General features: G+C 40.0%; 1 protein-coding gene across 1 annotated transcript; it reads left to right on the top strand.

The window, feature by feature from the left end:
- The first annotated feature begins 8185 nt into the window (after positions 1-8185).
- LOC311208734 (OCIA domain-containing protein 2-like) lies at positions 8186-15582 on the top strand. The gene is made up of 7 exons (XM_084285661.1): positions 8186-8253; positions 8356-8449; positions 9288-9341; positions 11379-11426; positions 12139-12235; positions 13290-13377; positions 15480-15582. The coding sequence occupies exons 1-6, from the start codon at positions 8251-8253 to the stop codon at positions 13369-13371; spliced, it is 378 nt and encodes a 125-aa protein (XP_084141787.1). The 5' UTR covers positions 8186-8250; the 3' UTR covers positions 13372-13377; positions 15480-15582.
- Positions 15583-22655: the final 7073 nt, after the last annotated feature.

Genomic DNA, 22655 nt, shown 5'->3' on the forward strand with positions numbered 1-22655 from the left:
AACACTTACAGGGTGTTTTGTTATGCATACATGCATAGGAGTTCTTTTTCACTATAGTTTTTATTCTTGGAGTGCTGAATGTGTAGCTGATAATAATAATAAAGCAATAGCATTCAATCTACACAGGAATAAAATTATGGCAAATGAGCAAATCTAAGATAGCATACTACAGTAAGAGTTTCTACTCACAGAAGAAGGAGCATCTGTATTTTGTAAGTGTTTAATATACTCTGAACATAAGGCAGACATAAAATCTTATCTGAATTTAACAGAACTCACAGCCCCATGATTAAATAGGTATTGACAGGGGTAAACCTTTCTAAAGGTAGTGATTGTAAAAGCCAGTGTTTTATTTGGGCTCAAACTGTAAAGTAAGAATGTTTTGAAACCCAAAGTAAACACAGAATATTATAGAACTGTCAGACACCTGGGTGAAGTTGGCCTTGCATATTGTCTGATGAGGCATGGTTAAGAAGCAGAAGAAAGTGCCAGAGAAATAAAGGAAAACAGCATAAAAGTACAGGTTGAGGATTAAGAACTCTGTATCAGAAAAAAAAATGGTGTGGTTGAGTTTACAGTTAGGCACCTGCCACAGCTGCAGTGGAAGCACAAAGACTTGCAGGTCGTTTGGTGCCTGTTTACACAACAGTGTTAAGCTTCTTAATCATTACCTTTACCGCTGTTATGCAAATCTCTGTATGTATATTCATACTTATAAACATTAGATAGACTGGGTTGTCATTTTCTCAAGGTTACAGTAAGTTGGCCACAACAAAATACCGTTCATTTATTACACCTGTGCTGAAGCATAACCTCATCTCTAGTAAATTAGCCATAAAAACAGGACTAGTAAACACTGAGACTCATTAGAGACCTTTTTCAGTAAAATGTACCATGGGACATACACTAACATTGCTCCAGAGTCATTCCAGCACTGTACTCAGTAGAATGGGTTTTCATTCACTTTAGTATGTATTAGAAATGTCAAGTACAATCAAGTCTGATTATGGGATTTGAGCACTTTGAATCTGCTAGCATTGAATCTGCTAGCACTGCAGGACTTTGCTGTAGAAGAAGAAGTATGCATACAGCTGTGCAGCTTTAGAGAAGGTAAAACCCTGTGGTCATTTCACTGCCTTCTTCACTCTGAAAAGTCAAAATCCTAAACCTTGAATATCTGATAATTGTCAGCCATTCATATCTATTAAAAGATAGGCCAGACTGAGTGTAAAATAGAAACAAGTATATCCAAGAGTCGGATAATAAGCCAGGGCTTAAAAATAATATTACAAGGTTTCTTGTGCATAGTGAGGACAGGGTTTAATGTTTTACTCAGAAGTATGTTGACTGTTCCCTGCTGTGACTTTTGATGTCTTTTCATTCACCCTGAACTCCTATTTCCATTAGCAAGAGAACAATGCCCTACAGTGTAATTCTTATGTGGTTTTCCATGCTCTAAATGCTTTTATTACTGATACATTTTTTTTAACTACACTGTGCTTGCATTACTTCAGGTCTTTGTTTCTTGGGGATTTTTTTCAAGCAATTAACAGTCTTTGTGTTTTTCTAATAGACAAACAAACCATTTTTATCATGCTTTGTAATAGTTCCTCTTCTTTCCTCTGCTGTATGCGTATGTGGAGTGTTAATGTTAAATATGCACACTGGGAAAGCTTTGCCATTGGTGTATGTGATGAACTTCAGGATCCTGGCAAACCTGCATTGTTTTCTAAAAGGTTCTTCAGAGAAGCAGCCACGAATCCTGTACATCTTTGTTGAACTTAGCGATATGGTTTAGTGGAGGACTTGTTAGTGTTAGGTCAGAGGTTGGACTCGATGATCTTGAGGTCTCTTCCAACCCAGATGATTCTGTGATTCTTATCCCACTTTGTGAAGCTTCAGCTCCTTGACATCCTTGTAGTCTGACAATAGAAAATTCCACAGCCAAGCACTGAACTCATTATTGGTTATTTTTGATGCCTTTTTTATCTTGATAAAAAATAATAATAATAAAAAAGAGGTGTTTTGTTTTGCTTTCCTAGGAGGGTCAAGGATCTCTCTTTTGTTTTGTGTTTATTAATCTGAAGCACCTGCATTTATTGGTTTCTATCTATCAAGTTCTGTCCTTTTTCATAGCTCTGGGGTACTTTCTGATAAATCTTAAGGAAAAATAGTGTTTGAGGGACATATTCAATTATGACATCCAATTCTGTCTTCCAAGTTAAAACTAAAAAGAATTCTAACCTGATTTTTAATCAGCACTTTCTCACAAGAAGGTACAATAACCCAAGCAAATACTATCCCCAGGAACAAGTATGTCCCACAAGGAAATTGCTCCACTGTTCTTTCATATTATGACCAGTTTAAGCTGAACCAGCTAAGAAATAATTGTTTTCTAGGGTCTCAAGCCACATGGGATTTGCTTATTTAATGTTGTTTTTCACAATAGGATATAGGCAGTATCTGTTTGTTTTTTTTTGTGTGTGTGTGTGTGTGTGTGTGTGTGTGTGATTTAAAGGGTACCTCTTAGATCATAGGAGATGTAGGTTTTAACCTGTAAGATTAGGATTTACAAGAGCTGTTTTAGGACATAACCCTTGCCAAATCCCCACACAAAGAGAACATTTTGCAGCAGCAATGATCTGGCTTGGCTGGTAAGAGTGAGATAATACTCCGGGGAAAGGGGCTCCAAATAGCCAGGATTTCTGGAAGCTGAAAGCCTTTTTGGACCTAAGAAAGTAAACTGTGACTTACCTGTCATGTTTATTATGAAATATAGACACTGAGGTCATGCAAGAGAAGGCAGTGTAATGCTGATCTCACAAGCTATTAATTTCACGATAAGCACTGAAGCGCTGTGTCGTCATTTAGGCTACTCTACTGAAAACGACTGCCTCGCTGTAAAATAAAGAAACAGGACAGGCTTTATTAAAGTGCAAAATAACAATCTATCGACTTGCTTAATCACAGCGTTCAAACCAAAGCGGATAAGCAACGCTGGGCGACCTGAAATGGCCGAGGGGGGGAACCTGTCGCATCCCCTGCAACGAGGGCCCGGCCGCGGCCAGAAGATGGCGGTGGAGGCCGGGCTGCGGGATGGGGCCTGGCCGGGAAGGGAAGGGAAGGGAAGGGAAGGGAAGGGAAGGGAAGGGAAGGGAAGGGAAGGGAAGGGAAGGGAAGGGAAGGGAAGGGAAGGGAAGGGAAGGGAAGGGAAGGGAAGGGAAGGGAAGGGAAGGGAAGGGAGAGTTTTGCCAGTGCTTCTCCTTCTTAACAACTTCTCAACATCTGCTCGGTTGGCTCTCCTTCAACAAGAAGGCCTGGGTTTAAAATAAAGTACTGTTGAGAGGATAGATGTGAGACATCACACCGCTTTTCCTCCTTTTCCTTCCCCTTTTTCCTCGCGGTGGACGCTCAGTCCTAAAAGGGGTCTCCGAGGTGGTAGCTAGGTGTCACAGAGATTGCTGTACTTCAGTGGCACCTGCCCCAGGGGAATGCTTGATATCTCTACTATAGATCAAAGTCAACCTCATGGAGCAGTTAACATGCAATTTCTGCTTCCCACCTTCTTCCTTTGGTTCTTTCTTTCTTTTCCACCTTAGAAATTGCGCAGCCACAATTCCTATCTGGAAGGAGACTTACTGAAAACAAAGGAGATGAGGCTGGCATCTCCCACAACCTGAACCAGAAGAACTCAGCTACCTTCCTGCATGCGGATTCTTTATCCACCAGTTAGAAGAATCAAAATTGAGGGATCTTTCAGGAGTCTTTTAGTACCCTTTTCATCTGTAAATAAATAAATGATCCAGAACATTTCTCATAAAACAGGAAAACATTTTTTGAATACTGGATCCTTACAAACCACATTGATTGATTTATGTGTTATATAGGCATTTAAGTTAAATAAAAAGTGCATAGTTGGGGATTTCTTCCCAAGGCAGTTAAGAACATATACAGTTCATTCATACCTTAACAATTGCATGGTTAGGTTGAGAAAACGGCAATGATGTTACAGTAAAAATGAGCAAAAAACTTATGTTTGTTCAACAGCTCAATGCAAATAAAGTTATTTTGGAGAATGGTGGTTGTCTTTCCAAGACACACTGCTCCAAAGTACTGGACCACTTCTATGTTCCTCCAGTAGGAGGCAGCATGTGTGCTGAGTACTAGTATCAGTAGTTGAGTTTAACCATGTTTTGATGACCTGGACTCCCTCCTTTTGCCACATTCTTGCCATTACAGCTTTCAGCTTTCCTCCCAAGTGGGAGAGGTACCAGGAAGCTGCTTAAAAGGCTACCTATCTGGGGGATTCTTCATTATGTTGAAGAGGAAGCGTCGCTTAATAACTTATAATTCTGGAGCAATGTATTCTGAAGAAAATGTAAGAGGTTAATGGCAGGCTACAAGCTATTCAGTGTTCAAAAGATATTTAAGTAATGCCCTCAGCGATATCCTTTAACTTTTGGTTAGCCCTGAAGTGGACAGGCAGTTGGACTTGATGAACTTTGTAGGTCTCTTCCAACTGAACTCTTCTAATATTTTTTGTATTATTTATTACTTATTATGTATTATTTAATCTCAGCATTTTTGTCTTTATGAGGATGTTGCACTTATATCAGTTGCAGCAGTTAGAAACCTCATCAGTCATTAGTATTTTCCAGTCAAGCTTTTTATGCAACCGTCTGCACAGATAGGCTTCTTGAGCAGATAAGCATATGAAAATGTCGTGCCTTTGATTGACGTAAATCACTTGAAAGTTTTAGGCATTTTTTGCGTCTTTGATCTCCTTTTTTACATTGAGTGACAAGAGACTGACACAAAATTAAATTGCTTTTAGTCAGGGTGAGGCAGACAGTGAAGGGCTGGTGGTTTTCCCAACATTATGTGGATTTTCAAACTTAATTTTTTTCATACACAAGGGTCGTTGCCATTTTTTGAGAGTGGCTGAGAATAAAGCAAAGCTGAGCAGTGAAAGAAGTCACTGGTTTTGCAGATTTGCATGAGTACAAGGCTTAAATGAGACTTTTTACCAAGGTGAGAGAAGGTCACGTTGCTTCTGCTTCATCGCTTAAAAAAACATTGCTGTCTGAAAGTCCGATGTGCGTGAAGCAGACACTACATGAACTTTACAGCTGTGTAACTGACCCAAAAATAAGCACAGGAAATGGTTTATGCAGTAATATTTTGAATGCCAAAAACCATTCAGGTTATTAAATTGTTGCATATGCTTCCTATTTAACTCTGTCCTTCCCAGCCACTTCAGCCTTGCTCAGTGCCACAATCCCAAAAAGGTACTTTCTGAAAAGCAGCCATGCTGTCTCTGATGATGAAGAAAGTGACAGACCATGCAGGAGGAAGCTAGGTTAAAAACTGCAGTTTTGATGTTTGAATTACTCTAGAAATAAATGGGATTCCTTCTTGCTTTTCCCTAGTAGCATAAATTTAAGACATGGAAGATGGCTTCTATTTGTTCTTCTTATTTATTTATTTTTTCAAATTTTCATCTGCAAACGGATTGTGTTTGTTGGAAATTCAGGTGTGGTTTGTGTTAGGCTTGCATCACAGGTGTGTGGAATCAAAAGTTCACATCAGGAGTAGGGATAGAACCAGTACAGGGATTTCTGACAGCACATTAAAGATGCTAAATCCTTGACCTACAATACAATCAACATTAGAAAGGTTTTGGCGGACTTACTCACATTTGTTCTCATTTCTTTATGATTGAGAGTGCTGTGCTATGTGATGTTTCAGCATATGATTGTACTTAATAACTTTCCTGTCTGAATTCAGCTACCTGTAACTTTATATTGCTGATATACTGTTACTGTGCTGTAAACTACACATAACTGGGTGACTGGATGCAATCTGCTGTGAGAAAATAGAGTTGTATTCCTTTTAACTTGGACATTACTGTCGCTAGGTAAACACTGAATTTGTGCAGTTAATATGATACTTTGGCTTCTGATCTTTGTACCTAGGAGAAAGAGAGGTAGCCAGGTATAAAATACATCATTTCTGCTCACTAAGGTTAGCAGCAAAGGACAAGAAGGAGAAAGACGATGTCTGCCGAAACACCCAAAGAGGAAAACCAGACACCTCCACCTGTGCAAGTTGGATGGGTAAGCTGTGTTTCCTCCCTTTTCTTCTTGATGCTATTGCTAGGGAATAAGTGGGAGTTTGCTTTGTTCATTCTCACTGAAGAGAGAAACAGAGATCCTTTACCTTAAGCGTGTAGATGAAGAGAAGAAAGGGCTATGTGTGCTACCTCCTTATTCACTGGTCAGAAGACAAGGCATTTTTGAGTCTTAAGCCCCTGGTAGCGGTCTCATCATTTATGCTACATGAATTACATCAGTTACAAACTGTCAGAGCCTTGGTGTCTGAGTATTCATTCAGTATAATCTGTCCCCGTGTCGAGGTGTGTGTGTGTGTATGTGTGTGTATGTGTATATTCAGAGCACGAACCTGCCCTAGTGCTTTACAGAAGCTGAGAGATCCCCTCAGCTGGAGAAGTCAGCTACCCACGGGGGGTCAGACTTTACCATAAGCATGTAGTGGGGATTCCTTTTTCCCAAAATGAATTTAAAAGTGCTGTGACCTTGCTGGTAATCAGTTGCCATCAGAGAGCAGCAGAAGTGGGCTGCTCTGTGAGGAAAGGTGACCTGGGAGACCCAAGTGGCAGCAAGGCAGGCAGAGGTTGTGACCTCATGTGCAAGGAGTACAATCCCACAGTACCCAAAAAAAGAGGAGCACGGTAGATCCAGTGATATTAACCAGGGTCAGACAACACTGATTGCTGGGCAAGTCCGTAGGAATAAGGCAGGTGTGAGGGTAAAGCAGGAGGTCAAGTTAGCAAGGCAAGGTAAGATCCTCATAGCAAACAGCCAGGTAGAGGCATACCTACAGCACAGTTACAGCAAGGGCGTGACCTTAAATTCAGTTCCTGAGGCAAGAGGCGGAGACCTGGGGCACAGCTTCTTGCAGCTCTTTTCTCCCAGTTTACCTGTTTTCACAGAAATCTAATTCAGTGCTGTACAACCACACCATATGAGAGCTGACTTTGAGCCCCAAGTAATACCCTGGCAGGGTGTGTATTGGGGCAGAAAGGTTGCAAAGCCTGTTGCTGATCTCAAGGCTCTGGCACTCATTACCTTATCTTTCACTTAGCCTGTTTGGATTTTATTGTATTTGCTGTGACCTTTCTGCGAAATCAGTTTGAAGTCAGTGGTCTGGGGTTTATGCAAGCAGCACTGCTGTTAACTTCAGTGGGAGCAGTGCTTGAAAAAGGATAAAGATTATTAATTAGCTAAAATGTGAAATGGGTGGCTGCAGCTAATAAATGCATTTTCTTGTTATGTTTACAAAATTATGGGCCAGTTGGGCATAAAATGAGTCAGTGTCCTGTAGTAGCCCAATGTGCTCTTTTTCCCAAGATACCACTTTTTCTTTGAAATGTAAGTTTTTGCTTTCAATAATAGGTACATTTGTAGGTGGTGCGGTCTTACAGAAAAATGCTAACATTGCAGCTAATTTTACCTGGTAATGGCTACAGAGATTCTGGAACAAGAATTTGGGAGTAAGGACTGTCCTGTATATTTCAGATGTCCAGTAATGATACCATAAGTGCTAACAGTGATAACCAAGTCATCTCTTAAAGAAAGAAAAATAATCTACTGATAATCACATCTCAATACTCAGGACAGCAGAATGAAAGAGAGAATACTGACACTTTTTCTTCAATTAGAATAAAAAGGGGGAAAAGAGCCATCCATCAAACTAAAACCAAACCTGTTGGCAAGCTAATTATTACAAAGGTGGAGCCGGTATAATTGACTTCAGTTAATGTCAAAAATATGTTTAATCTGCTCAGAGAGAAAGTCAGGCTAGTCAGGGGAATCTGACAGAGCTCATGCTGATCCTGTTCTGAATACCTGCAAAATCTACTCTTGCTGAACTTGACCTGACTTCAGAACTGGGCAGAATTTCATTTTTAGAAACTACCACACTGACTTTACTTCCTGTAAGCTCTTTCTCAGAAAGCTGTTTTAGCTCATGAGAATAAAATGTCCAACAGAAATAAAGCGACATACTTCTGGGGTAAGTAGCAACTGAGCTATTTTGGGAAAGTGTAGGTCAACAGGATGAGCAGTTTTAACCTGTGTAGTTCTCTCTGTGACTGTATCAGGTTGTAAAGCATTAAATCACACTGCTATCAACAAAACAAGGAGTTTCGCTTGTTTGGATGGTTCTTGCATGGTATTTTATTCACATGTTAAATTATTTGTCTTTTTTAATGGATTTATTTTTTTCTTCCCATGAGGTTAAATTCAGTAAGCTAACTCTGCTTTATCCTTTCAGCCAATGTTCCATTGTCCCAGCTCACAAGTTCACAGTGATGGAGAGATTGCAAAGATCCGCAAAGAATGCAAAAAGGAAAGTTTCTGGTACAGAGGTGAGTGATCTGAGATTTTTCTTAACACAACAGTAACGATTTCTTGATTTAGCTGCAAAACTGCCTGCAAAATGCCATGACACTTATTGCAGTACATTGTTTTTAAAATTGAATATTACTGGGGGCTAACTCTGCCACTGTAGTCTAAGCTGAGGAATACTTCAGTATAAAATTATTAGATTATTTGTGTAATAATTGTAGGTAAAGGTGGCTGAATTAAACTCTTTTTTAATATGAACTTTAACAGTCATAGAAGTGGCATTATTCATAAAGTCAGTAATTAAAACAATAGGATTTTTTAACTTTTTTTGCGTATTTATGTGTGCATTTGAATGAAAGGGAGGCATGGCTAGGTGGCTTGGGCTTGTGAAATTCTTTAGTGCTAGGACATCTAAAAGATTAATATTTGGAGTTTTAGTGCCTTTTAAGCTCACCACGTCGGTTTGTATCTAGATTATACATTTTTTTAAGAAGGTTGAAATGTATTGCAGCATTTAACTGGAGCTGCTGTCATTACTTGTGTTGCCGTATGGAGTTACTAAGATTACAGAAGCTAATATTTAGTACATACGTGTAATGTGTTAGCTCCAGATGTCACAGCATGCCTAAGGTCTGGCAATGTGTGAGCGCATCCTTGCTTTGAAGAGCTAGTAATCTGAACAAGCAGGAGCTGTAGGGAATTAAGATAGTACAGTGTGTAAGTTTTTAGAAAATAAGTAATGTATTCAACATTATAATCATATAAAACATGGATTTAACATATTAAAGTTATATATTTAGCAAATAAGTAACAATTTTTGGCTAATCCCAGATACGTTCCTTCTTTTTATTTTTACAGCTCTTCCTTTGTCTCTTGGGAGCATGCTTGTCACCCAGGGACTAGTCTCGAAAGGTAAGTAGAAAAAAATACACGATGGGCCTAAGTTATGAAGTTGAGATTCTGGAATTCCAACTGAAATACAAATTTCCCCAGCGCCTGCTGTTTTTCAAGATCAATATTCTTCTCACTCATCACGGTCATTATAATGATTTGTTCATTGTGTATGCATTGCCGCATTCATTCTTTTGAAAGAACATGAACTGAAAAGAGAGTTCATGAATTAAAAGACTGGCGGCTAGATTCTGTCACCATGATCACGTGTACTCGGGTAGAGGCTTCTCTGGGGCTGCTTGTGGGGCAGGAGATTGTACAACCTGAGCAGGGGCATCCGAATCTGGTGCTGTAACTCTGTTTGAATAATGCTGGCAGTCATTTTACAGTGACCACACAGCCATATGAATACAGCTTTGGTGCAAAGGGACGAGGAATGCTGCCAAAGCGAGGAGACAGAGGGATCTTTATAGGGATGGCCTGCAATCTGCAGGCCAACACAAAAGAAAATTGTATTCTGTTTATGTGGTGAGTGAGCCTGCTTCTACACATTGCACCTTGAGTTCCCCTTCTGGGGATCAGGACTAATAACAAGATCAAGGATAGTGTTTCGGGTGAAGGTCATCCACCCTGAAGACTGCTTTGATGAGTGTATCCCACAGGAGAAAATAAGTTGGTCCTTCAGCCTGTGTCGGCAGCTGGTTACAGCTACAGCAGATGGGAGGAGAGAGAAATCACAGGGGCTGAAGGAAGGAGACAAGAATGCAGGGGCTCCAAGGGACAGGTGGAGGAGCAAATGGAGGCGTTGGAAATGGCTCAGCATTTTCTCACTGTGTGTGGCTGCAAGTCCCTTGCTTTTATCCAGCCACTATGGCCATGCTTCCTGCCTCAACTCACTCAATTCTAAACTGAGACGCTCAAGAGGACCAGAGTGGGGAACCTGAGAGCTGTGCTAGACCACAAGGGGCTAACACGGATTGCCTGAGGCATCCTTGACCTGTGAGCTTGCAGGCAGACAGGGAGGGAAAGGGCAAGGGTAAGTGTGTGAGGGAAGGCAAGGGATTGCATACATGTTGCTGAAAAGGGTGAGCAGTGATGGGAAGGGTGCGGAATGGTCACAGTAGCTGGCATGCTCTGGCACTGGATCATCTTTGTAGTTTTTCTCCATTGTATCTGGACATTTCCAGGCTCATTCCAGGCTGAATGCTCCTCTGTATAATTGCTGCTCTCAGACGACTGCAGCACATTGGCTCTAGAAGAAGCTAGAGCTTCCTTCAGAGCCTCATTAACACTGTCTGAATGTATGTAGCAGCAAACCCTGTGCTTACTTCCCTTCTCCTTGCCATGGCAATCTTGCTGCGTGGAGCTCCCGTCCACAGCATGGTGCTCCCGTGCCAGGCACACGCTGTCAGAGGCATACTGGCTCCAGTTCCTGGTGCTAAATGGGGAGAGCTGGATTTTGGTGGGAAAACCTAAAAACAATCTTTTAGTCTTATTACTTGTTCATCACACTGTATTCTCTTAAAGGCCAGTTTGTTAGTAGGATCTCTCCCCTCCAGAGGAGGCAGATAGGTATCTGTGGTACAGTTCACCCTAATCTGATCAATACCATCAGGAGACAATCGCAGAGGAGTTTGGGACTGCTCCTCTCAGCACAAGGAGCAGGACCTAAGTAAGAGACTTGAGATCACTATTACATATAAGGTTGGTTTGTGCTGAAACATGAGCCATCATCTCCTCCCGCAGTGCTGCAGGTGTCGCCATTGGGAGCCATGCCGCTTTCATATCGATTCACACTCCAAACCACTGCCTGAAATGAGTCCTGCAAATTCCAGATATGTTTTTCCTCCTGTGATTTAGGACTGCACCAAAACAGACACACTAAGAACTAGTGGAATGCAAAATGTCCTGGTGTTCCTAAATCTAAGTGGATTTTATATTGTTTTGTACATTCTTCACCTTCAGAACTCAAAAAGTGTGTATGAAAAGTACCATCTTTGATTTTGAATGCTGGTGAATTTCTCAATTGAATAAGCATTCTATTTTCTTTTATTATAGGCATTTTGTCAGCAAACCCAAAACTTGGAGCATTACCTAAGATGGCAAGTAAGTTGGACCTAATTCTACAATAAAGTAAAGATTATTTACAGGCAATGTGCAGAGCCCAGATGCATCTCTCTGAATCTCTTCTCAAACTCTTCCTTTTTGGAAATTATGAGGCCAGAGTGATTTGGGAAACCAGAATTCTCTTGAGTTTAAAAATAAATATATATGAAATAAATATATATGAAATAAGATTTTTATAATGAAAACATACTCAGTGTTAGCTTATATTTACTATCCTCTCAATTTGGTAAAAACTCACAGCACCTTTGTTTTATAAATATATAATCACCCGTGCTTAGCAGATCACATAGTTTACAATATCAAGGAACAACTGTACTCTGCTATAGAATATAGTATGTTCCTTTCCATATGTTCATTTGATATATCCTGTCTAGTTTATGACTGTGTTGACAAAAGAAAAAAAAGCACAGAGACTGTACAAGACAGTAATGTGACTTTTAAATGGCAAGAAATGGAGCTGATTGCTTTTACAGCGGAAGATCAATGGAAAATTGAGGATGTTGAAGTAATATTCTTATTCTAAAAATAATATCCTATTATTTCGAAATAATCCCTGTATAACTTTATATATGCTTGTAACATTCCTTGGAGAAAACATGCTACATACACTTCATCATAGGATTAAACTGTAGCTACTTGTGGACTCTTGATGTAAACTCGTGCATTAATGTTTTGTTATCTGCTTTTGTAGTTGCTGGTGTCTTAGGCTATGGCATAGGAAAGATGTCATACATAGGAGAATGCCAAAAAAAGTTCCAGAAAAGTGGTTATGGTCCGAAAAAGAAAAGGTTTGTATTTATTTAAATCATTATTCCTAGATCAAAATAGTCTAAAAATAGTAAAGATGGTGCAGCAAAACTATGAATGTAAATGCTGTGGTCAGGTCATGAGGTGCTACTTCTCTTATGTTCTTAGACTACATGTGACAGTATCAGGAGCTACTAAATATTCTTTGGAAAATGCAAATTACACTTAATGTAATATCTGTTACTAGGAAAACCTTGATTTAGATCAAATTATTGTACTTCTGGTGATGGTACAACAGTTACCAGTTCTCGTTTCACTTAACATTGTTCCTCACAAAGTGTCACACAATCTTCTATGATATCACCTTGGCCTTTGAGTCCTCCTTGGTACCATACATCAGGCCAGCTATTCTGCAGATTTTTTTTTTTTAATACTATTCTCATACTTTAACAACAATTTCAACCTTAACACACATTTCAACTTCCTTTACTTTGTCTGAGCGTACACTGTCATGTCAAATCACGAAGAGCACCGACTGCAAAGGCATTTTTTCCTCCTTGCAACCCTGTGTCCTAGATGTCAACGCTTGCCACCTGTCAGCTCCATGCTTTAGTCATTGTTTTCTAAACTCGATGTGAAGTACTCTTTCCTGTCAAATCGCACTTTGACTTTCCTTCTAACCTCCTCCTTCAGCTGCCAGTACTACTTTTCATTCCCAGTATGGTTTCTCATATGCATCTTTCACACATAAAACACACTTCCAAAACTTCTTGTCATTCCTCTATAACAAAACCTTTGCTCCTAGCTCTGGTTGGTTACTATTGCTAGGTGCATGACAAGGACCATCTTTTCCTGCTTAGACATTCCTGTTATATTTTGGCGATTGCAGGAAGTGGTAGTTAAGAATAATAGTTAATGGGGTGGCACTGGTAGATACATGTAGATGTAATCTTCAGTTTATGTGAATTAAATTACAACAAGTGGAGAACATAGGCAAGCTTACTTCTTCAAGAACATTTATCAGTACGCTATATGGTTGTATTAGAAGAAATCCAGCCAAATTCTTGAGTGCTTTATTTGCTTTCTATATTGTAGGCATTGTCATCATGTTTGCAAAGAATGTGAAGCAAAACTGAAATCAAAGGAGAAAGAAGGCTCAATTCCTTCAGGATCTTAGTCCCAGGTAGGCATCCTTGACATTTAAAATAAGTTTTCATTTTATTTTCCATGCTGAGTTTATTCTTCATGCTGTGCATTATCCAAGGAAATATTATCTAGCCACGGTTAGATTTTTTTTTCTACTTACATAGATATTTTTTTTGCTTTACATACCTTTCATGTTAATTTTAAACACCTAATTTCTGAAGAATTTCTAATTTTTCTGTAACTATTTTAATAAGAGTACTGTGTATTTACCTAATTGGAATTCATTTTTATTGGCTATTTGTATGAAAACAAATGTAACTCCTTTCTATTTCTAACTTTTTAACTTAAGAATCAAATAATTATGGCTAATGTTGGTATTTTAAAATACATTGAGATACTGAGATACTTCTAAAAGCAGACATGTTTGTGGGTGGATTTGTTTATTTTTTATTATTTTTTTTTATTTCCCCCCCTGCATCCAGTACTATGGTTTTGTCAGAGCCTTAGTGAGTGCTGTCCTGGGAGGACATGGGGGTGAGAAATGAAAGAACAACCACTCGGCGTGGTGGGGGAGATGACCCATGTGATATTTTCTCCCCAGAAAGGGGAAAGGCCCCTTGGAGAAAAAGGAGGGATTACAGGCTGGAAAGCAGGAGAGTGTTTAAATGCACTTTCACTCTTTGTCTATGAAAAACAGGCGTGCAGCTGGGCTTTCTAAAAGCATTTTCACACATTCTGCTTGTGGTAATCTGGCCTACATTTCTCACAGGCAGGAGAATGTGTGAAAGTGTTTGCAAATAGCTTGGCTGCAGGGAAGAGAGGGAACAGAGGGCCTGTTTGAAATCCTGCCATGTGAGTTTCTTACGGCTCTAAGTGTAGCTCGGAACAGAAGTCTGATGTGGAAGTGATTGGATTAAGTCTCTTTGGCCTGTATTACATCGGAATTTAGACAAGGATGTCAATAATGGTCCCTTTCTTGCTCTGAAGTGCACTGCTGCAGACAGTCCTTAAGGAGTATCCTCGCAGAACCTGCTTACCTGCCCAGAAGCAGAGATTTTAAAGGGTGTTTCAACAGCAAGAGTTGTTACAAAGGAAGCTGTTAGAATAAATTCCCTATTTTCATCAACCTTGCCACTGCTTGAGTGTTTTATGTCAAGAGCTGCAAGGGTTCAGCAACTGTCAGAAAAGACACTTCGGCTCAGGCTCACCTCATAGGATTGCTGCCAAATCAGGCAGAGCATCTCTTGTGGAGATCTCTTGTGGAGATCATGGAGCCATGTGGCCAGCCAGATTGGCTTCCTGCTTTAGCTAAAAATCAAGTCCTTGAGGAAAGGGAGGGGAAAAAAAAAAAAACAAACACAAAGCCAGAAAACCTTTCTGAAGGGTGACTTGCTAGTACCAGCACAAAGGGAGAGAGCCAGACATAGCTAACTGTGATGGAATGACACCCAAAATCCACTAGCAGTCATGAGTTTCTTTATGCCCTTGCACTGTGCTGATTTTAAGTGCCTTTGCAGATTTTCTCTCAAGTTAATATTTCCTTACGTAGGCCAATATTCTCACCCATTTAAAATAAAGGCCCCAAAGCATATTCAGTTGAGGATGAACATTTACTACCTGAGTATTGAATTAAGCATTGATGGCTACGGTGGGATTTGCCTCCAGTATTTGTCAGGGCTGGATCTTGCTGAACCTAAAGTCCAAATACAGGAGACCTTTACTTTCTCAGCCTTTTCCCTTTTTCAGACTTCCTGAAAGTGTTGTACACCTTCTGGTGTGTAAGTACCAATTAGCTTTTAAACAAATTCCAAATCGTCTCAAATACAAAAGAATCTTGCAGCTGTATGAAGGGAAGAATGCAGGACGCCACAGGTGCCTCCATGTTCTTCCCAAAATGGGTCCTGGGATTTCTGTTGCGTGACCGTGCTAAGCACGCATCCCAAGCTTTGGCATTGCCTAGGAGGATCGCCCAGTTAAAATTGTGCTCGTGCTGCTGAGTCTCAAGGGCAATTTCTGTTATCCTCAGGGACTTTGCAGAATTCTCAAAGCAATCACCAAGAAGCTGCACATTCCTCGTTGAAAATAATGTGCCACTCAGCTTAATGATTTAAATGATGTGTCCTTTTGTCCAATTTACAGATCTGATGAAGATGACAAAAATTCCATGGCTCAGCCTCTTCTTTCAAGTCTTTATTTTGTAGAGAAGACATAATGCATAATTTTAGTTTCGTGTAAATCACCTTAATTGAAGTAGCTGCATAGTCTTAACATGGTTCTGTCCATAGTAAATACCCGTTTCTTGTAATGTATTTTTTTAGATTTTCCTCTCTTTTTTTTTTTTTTTTTTTTTTTCCTCCTCCCTTCGGTGCAGTTTAGCACTTTGTGCTGGAATAGTAGAGAAAGAAACCTGAGGGTACGTTCTGTATACAAACAGCAGAACATACAAAATTTCATGCTGTATCTCAGCAAATAAAGAGCAGACACTTCCTCAAACAACAACAACAACAAAAAAACAAACATAAAATGGTGTTGCCTTGAAAACCAAAAGCACAGCTTCTGAAAGGCTGCCTTCACGGTCAGTCAGTAAAGCCTGTCTTCTGTGGTTTTGGTTGGTGAGTTTTTGTTCTATGCTGTGCCTACAGCTTGTATCCCCTCTTGAACTACCTGAACACAAAAAGACTCCGCAAGCAGGAAGTGTAGAATGTAAAAGAAGAAAGTAACTATTAACTGGTTACAACAAGCAAAAAATATTCCATATTTAACAAGCTATTAGATTAAATGCTCACCACCTTGATAAGGCCGGGCTCTCAGAGGTTGTTCCTGTGGTCACCGTTACCTCTTGGGGGCTAGTGGATGGGTGAAGACAGCTTTGCTGCTTAATGGTTGCTCTAAATGTAACTTTGTTCAGGTTCCCTATTACTTTCCTGTAATAAATTTACTGTTATACAAAAATGGATGTTTTTTCTTGCTTAAATTTATTTCCATACTTTGCAAGAGTCACTGCTCTGATGAGCTAATTGTGTTAATTTAGGTTCATGACTTACTGTTGTACTGTTATGAAAAAGGACCCTTTGTGAATCTAAGCTGCATTAGCACTAAATTTGTGCATATCAAAGGAAAAATGAGCACAGTTTATGGGCAAGCTGTTCTTTAGAAGGTGTTTAAAAGCATTTTTCTGTACTTCAGGGGATTTATGGCCAAATAATTCTTTAAGCCTGTCAAGTGTCAAGCTCCACATAATACTCCTTGGTTTGGGAATTAACAGGGCTGCATGTTTTGGTAAGGCTAGTATTTAATTTTGTTAAAATACAATTTCTCCTGTGTTGCTTGACCAACAAATCTAGTCGAGTGTGAAGCCAGGCAACAAGCCTTTGTAATGAGATCGTAGTCATGTTGCAATATTTCTTAAGCATAACTTCAACATTTTTAAATAGCATAAAGTGTAAGGCAACTGACTCCCCTAAAAGCACCAGCTATAAAAGGATAAGGAAGACTCACAACACACTGTGTACCCTGTTTGTTAGATAAAACTGGGGCCAACTGGCTTTCTTTGTGCTGTGCCTCACACATGTTAAGCATTGTTTATATAGTGCTAAAACTTTTTGTCGTATTTTCTTGTCCTAGTAAATGATACACATTCCCTTTTGGCAGGAAGATGCTACAAAAAGAGTAAAAAAATCCAATGAACGTACACAGCTTCCTACTAGACACTAGACCTGCTGGCCCAGGCCAAGGGGATGTGTGAAGATGCAGCTAGCTCGGGTACCGCTCTGGTACCACCCAGAGTGATGCTAATTTGGGAGAACAAGTTTTCACAGCAGGACGCTAACACCTTACAAAGATATTAATGTGTTTTGGAAAGAGTGGACATGTGGACAAAGGGATCCACTCCATCCTGTGCATCTGCTTAGTAGTTTGGTTTGTTTTGAGAAGGATTCCAATGAATTAGGTTCTGAAGAAATAAATGGGACAATTCTCAAGGACAGTTTAAAATCTAGAAGGTTTGAGATGGCTTCTGGTCAACGCACTGACAGAGAATCTGCCAAAGGAAACATGACCGCATTTATTGATGACAAAATGACAGAAGAGCTTAAAAAAAAACCTCAGTACTAAGAGACTGAGTAATAAGCCTCATTGTCAGCAGCAGCAGCACATGAGAAAAAATGTTAATTGCATCATATGGCTGGTTTTAAATTGCTCTGACATTCTCAGTGTGGAGACTGGGGAGTCATGTTGCATGGTTTTCTGAGACAGCAAATTGGTGGTCTATGACAGCCAAAAGGCCAACAGAACATTAAAAATTCCTAGGAAAATACAGGCTTGTAATACACACTGTGCCCTCATCATGAACAGCGCGGTGCTTCCGCTCAAAAAGTGCACAACAGAGCTGAGAGACAGAAAAGGGGAGGGGAAAAAATGATCAGAAAATGGTAGAAAATGGGTTCTTCTCATGAGATTCAGTAAATAACTCTCCAGGTATTTATAAAACAAGCTAAGCTGAGGAATATGGCATCTCCATCATCAAAGACAAATAGGGAAGGAGTAATTGCTGTTTTTCATAAAACGACAACCAGTCAGCACTCAGTAAAATCTGATTTAACCTGAAAGAAGCACCACTTTACACACTGCCACAGAACCTGGTGAAAACAAACAAAAAGGCTCCAAAAGGCTCCATCGCCCCAGAGAACTGGTGGCTGTGAAACTTCTGGATTTGCACGCTCCAGGTGCAGCTGTTGTCTCAGGAAGCTCTTACGCTCTGATCACTGGAGGATAGGATGGCACACTAGTGCAGGATCTCTTTTTAGCCAAGGTGGGAGACAGGAGGACCAGTACAGTGGTTCTAATGTTCTTACAGCTCTTGGAAAAAACAAGCTGAGAGTGTTGCCAAATGAAACAAAACACGCAGTTAATGCTTGAAGTGAAGACTGAAGCACCTGCATCTGCAGAGAACACAAGATCAGAGACTCCTGAGGAAAGCCATGTTGTAATGAAAGGGATTTATATGTGGTTCTTTTCTTTGCTTACTAAGGGTAAAACAGCATTAGCACGGGAGCAGAGGTTTTTCCTGTCAACTCTGACATGCAGATTGTCTGAGAGCAATGGCATGTTCAAAGCAAATACCAGAAAAAAAAACAAAAAAAAACAACAACACTTACCTGAAGTTTTAAGTGTTACTTCTCACGTGAGTGTCTTTTGATCATTCAGCAGCAGTGCTGTGCTGGTTAGTCACATCGGCAAGCTCAGGGATTTCAGAGCAAGAAGCAGCTTTAATACTTCCTCCTAGGGGCATACTGAAAGCCTGCCCTCCCCTCACTCCAGCTGTAGGCTGAGATCTCTGATGACTGCAGTGGACATGCCCAAGCTTATCTCCTGCACGTGTAGGACTTAAAATAAAAATCCGAAACCTTAGCCAGCAGCAAATGCTTGCCACTTAATCTCCCCCAGCCTACTGCTTAGCTCCGTGAATCAAGTAGATCGTCCTAGCCTCGGAAGCTGCCCTGGGTTAGGCACAAAGCCTGCCCTTGTCTGCCTCGGGGTTTCCTACCAGGCTGCCCAGCAGGTGGCTGCTGGTGGCCCTGCCAGCTGCCCCGCCAGCCTTCCTGTTCCCCTTGTCCATTATCCCCGGCTTGTCGCTGCACAGAACTCACGGGGGCTGCGGGGCTCCTCCTCGTGCACTTGTTGCTCCCGCAGCCTTCACGCTTGGTGACAGCCGTGCATCGTCTAGCAGGTAGAGGGTAAGGGGGCAAACGTGAATGTGAGACCTTCATAAAATGTAAGGGGGTGAAAAAATGGACTTAGCTCTTCAGCATAGCCATATACACTGATTGCATGACACTATATACCAGCAGAAATGTTTTCTATGTAGCACTGTGTATTTCTATGATTTAGACATTGTTAATAGCCCAACATTACTGTTTAGACATCAGCTACTGCAACCAGTCACCCTTTTCTGTATCAGCTATTATAAAATGATACTTATCCTAAGACACAATGATTTTGAAAATACAGAATTAAACCAAACAAAAATGATTCTACAAAAATTATTCATGGCATTAGATTTATATAGAACTTAAATTTTATCTTAATTAGAAGATGTACTAGAACTGTGCTTCCAGTGTGGATTAGAAAGAATAAAAACTGCAGGTTATTCCAGGTAATTTGCCATTTTGGGTGTTGGAAGCAGTTCATGCTAAGATTGCACATCCCAGTCCTACACAGCACTGAGCAGCAGGAAGGACAAGAAGGTTACACACTAGGGATTTTTAATCCTGTCTAATTTACTTGGAGTTTTGGCAAAGGCAATTTATCAAACTCTTCACTTCTCCTTCATCCTATAAGTTTTTTTCTCAAGTTAAGGGTAGAGTGAAAGCTGTATTTGATTGAATATCGTTGGTATCAGAAACTTGTGCAGTGTTTTATCACACATCCCATCAGATTATGATAGTAACACGTACAAGACTTGCTTGCTTTCTAGTTTCTCAAAACTGTTCCTGATGCACAGAAGACATTACCACTATATATTGAAACTCTGTATTACCATTCTGCTATAGATAGAAAAATCTCAGGAAATTTTGAATCTCTTAGTTGAAAAAAATAACAGTAACTGAGCACAAATGAGTAAACAAGCACTAAGCAGCAAAGTACCAGCATCATTAGCATTAAAGAGAGCAATCAGAAAAAAATGGTTTAGATAATGGCTATTACTGTGTGATTCTTTAAGAATTATAGGTTTAATTTATCTGAACGCGTATAAATGAATCCCCAAGAGATTGCCACCTACTAGCCAGCAGCTCTCTCAATAGTTGTTTACTTCTTGTCACATTTTACAATCTGAGCGTCTAGTTTTGCTTTATTGCTTTACTTAAAAAAAATACTTGATTTTTTCTTTTTTTCCCCTTGTTATTTGGAAAGAATAATGCACTTGTGGCTTTTATGAACTGGAACCTTGCCCCGGCCCAGGCTGTACATGTATGAGATGTACCTGAGCTCAGGTCCCGTCCTTGGTTCGGGGCTCTTTCTAATGCAGCTCCTCAGGAATCCCTCAGAACTCCTGTCAGGTGCTGCTGGCTTACATCCAGTTCTTACATTAGCAAAGAAAATATTTAATCTATGGACTCCAGGCATACCTGTGTGCAAATTTACTTTGGCTTAGCTGAAGTAATGCAAACCCCAATAAACAGCCCTAAGGCAAGAGGCCGACATAGCAAAGAGCAGCAAATTTTCCCATTTATTGCCTCGAGATTGAAATCCAAACACAATCAGTTAATTTCCCTAAGCCATTTAACAGGCCACCAAGCTACAAAAAGTAAAGGGCTATTTATAGTGCCATTGTATTCTTTAACAGATCACAGAGACAAGCCAGCCTGGTTGCAAACCAGAAGGAATGTGTTGCAAGCAAAGCCTTGCTACCCAAGGTCTGATCCATGTGTGGCAGCCAAGGGCAGTAGCTGGATGCACAGCTGTGCTGCGAGCAAAGGATGGACCAGGTTCCTCACTAAGAACAACCATGGGGAAGACAAACAATTCTGCCAACAAATAGCAGACAAGTCAGGAAATTTGTGGGCTTGGTTTGGAATAGCACATACCATTTCCCCAGCCTTCCACAAATCTGCTTTAGCTTTCATTAGGTAAATCAAATTATTTTTCATCTACACATTTCTCTTCAAATTTTCAATTTTCAGACCATTTCGGCAGGAACAAACTCCCCAAAAGGTCAGGCTGTGTTCTTCCTTTGGACTATAAACATGTCCCTTAATTTGGGCAAAGACAAAAGCATTTAGGACCAAGATTTCGGTAGAGCTTTACCAGCTGCCAGAGCTGAGGCACTTCACCCAATTCTCTCCTTGTCTGTGCTCATGCACAGTAATACCAACAGATTTTAGGATAATGCTTCCAGTTCCTTTAAATTGGCCATGCAATTGCTTATTTTTAAGAGCTTTAAGAAATAGTGAGAGCAGTTACTTTAAAGCCTTTTTAGAAATGTTCACAGGGAAAAAAATATCAGACATTTGCTGGTGTTTGCTTTAGGGTATAGCAGTTAATTTTTTACATAATTAAAGTTTATTTTGAGGGATAAAATAGAATTTAAAGAGCTTTACAATAAATATGAATTGAGTTAATTCACATTTATTAATGAACACACAAGTACGATGGCCCAAAGGAAAACTTCAGCTCTTTCTTAGTGCCACTCTTTGTTGTTAGGTCAGACTATAGAAGAAGCCAATTAGAAATGTAAGTGGTAATGCAAAGTGAAATTCTTACTGTTATTTCTGGAGTAATTTCTGGAGCAGTGAGGGAACTAAGTTCACGTAAAACAGTCGGCCTGACTAAAGAATTAAGAAAAACTTGTGCATTAGCTGGAAATACATTTAAACGTAGAACCGCAGGGTCAGTCCTGCTTTGTTCACACACTCACCATTCTTCCTAGTTGTTTATAACACAGATGTTTTCAGTGACAACCATGCCATCAACTCTTAGGATTCATTAGAAAAAAGTAAATAAATTATGCAAGTGCAGAGGAAACACAGAAGCTCCTCAGAAGTAACTGGGTAGCAGATATGAAATCCTAAGGCTGGAAGAGAACGCTCTGAACCAAGGTGGTACTTAATGGAGGGCGTGCAGAGAAAGGGAAGGAATAAGGCTGAACTCCCACAGCTACCGAGTGATGCAGCAATTCAAGGCACACTTTGCCACAGCAAGCTGAAAGTGATCGTAACGTTGGCAAAAAGCTCGTTTTCTACAGCCTATCAAGTTAACAGGTATGATTGTGAAAACTCTTGTATTTAACACTTAGAAAGCCAAAGGCTCAGAGGAAAAAAAATAAATAAAATCAAATTGTTTGATGGTAAACCCAACCCAAGGAAAAAAAGTATGTCCTGAGAGAGATCCTGGCCCTATGCAGCAGAATCAGAACATTACGCTCCATTTAGAAATCTTATGTATACACAATGTTACATTAAGCAGAGTAGGCCTTTAAAACATTAATTAGGTATTATATATGCCCTTTGTTTTCTTCACTAAGGAAAAATAAAAACTAATACAGTTTATGTAAAATGCTCTATTTGTCCACTTGAAATATTAATTTGAGGCAAGAGTCTTTGAGATCCCATTTTTGTATCAACAGCTTGGGGACTTTTTATTTGTCCAAAATTTTCATTCTTTCAACAGAAAAATCATTTCTTCCCATCTGCTCTATTTTAATCACCTAAATCTCCTGCCTCCTGTTACTTGGGTAACTCACTACCAGGAAACTTTATTTTTTCATGATAAATCCAGTCAGCTTTGGAATGGTGCACTAAGAAATATAGAGTAATG

The sequence above is a fragment of the Netta rufina genome, assembly GCF_964035555.1.
Source record: "Netta rufina genome assembly, chromosome: 4".
Lineage (NCBI taxonomy): Eukaryota > Metazoa > Chordata > Aves > Anseriformes > Anatidae > Netta > Netta rufina.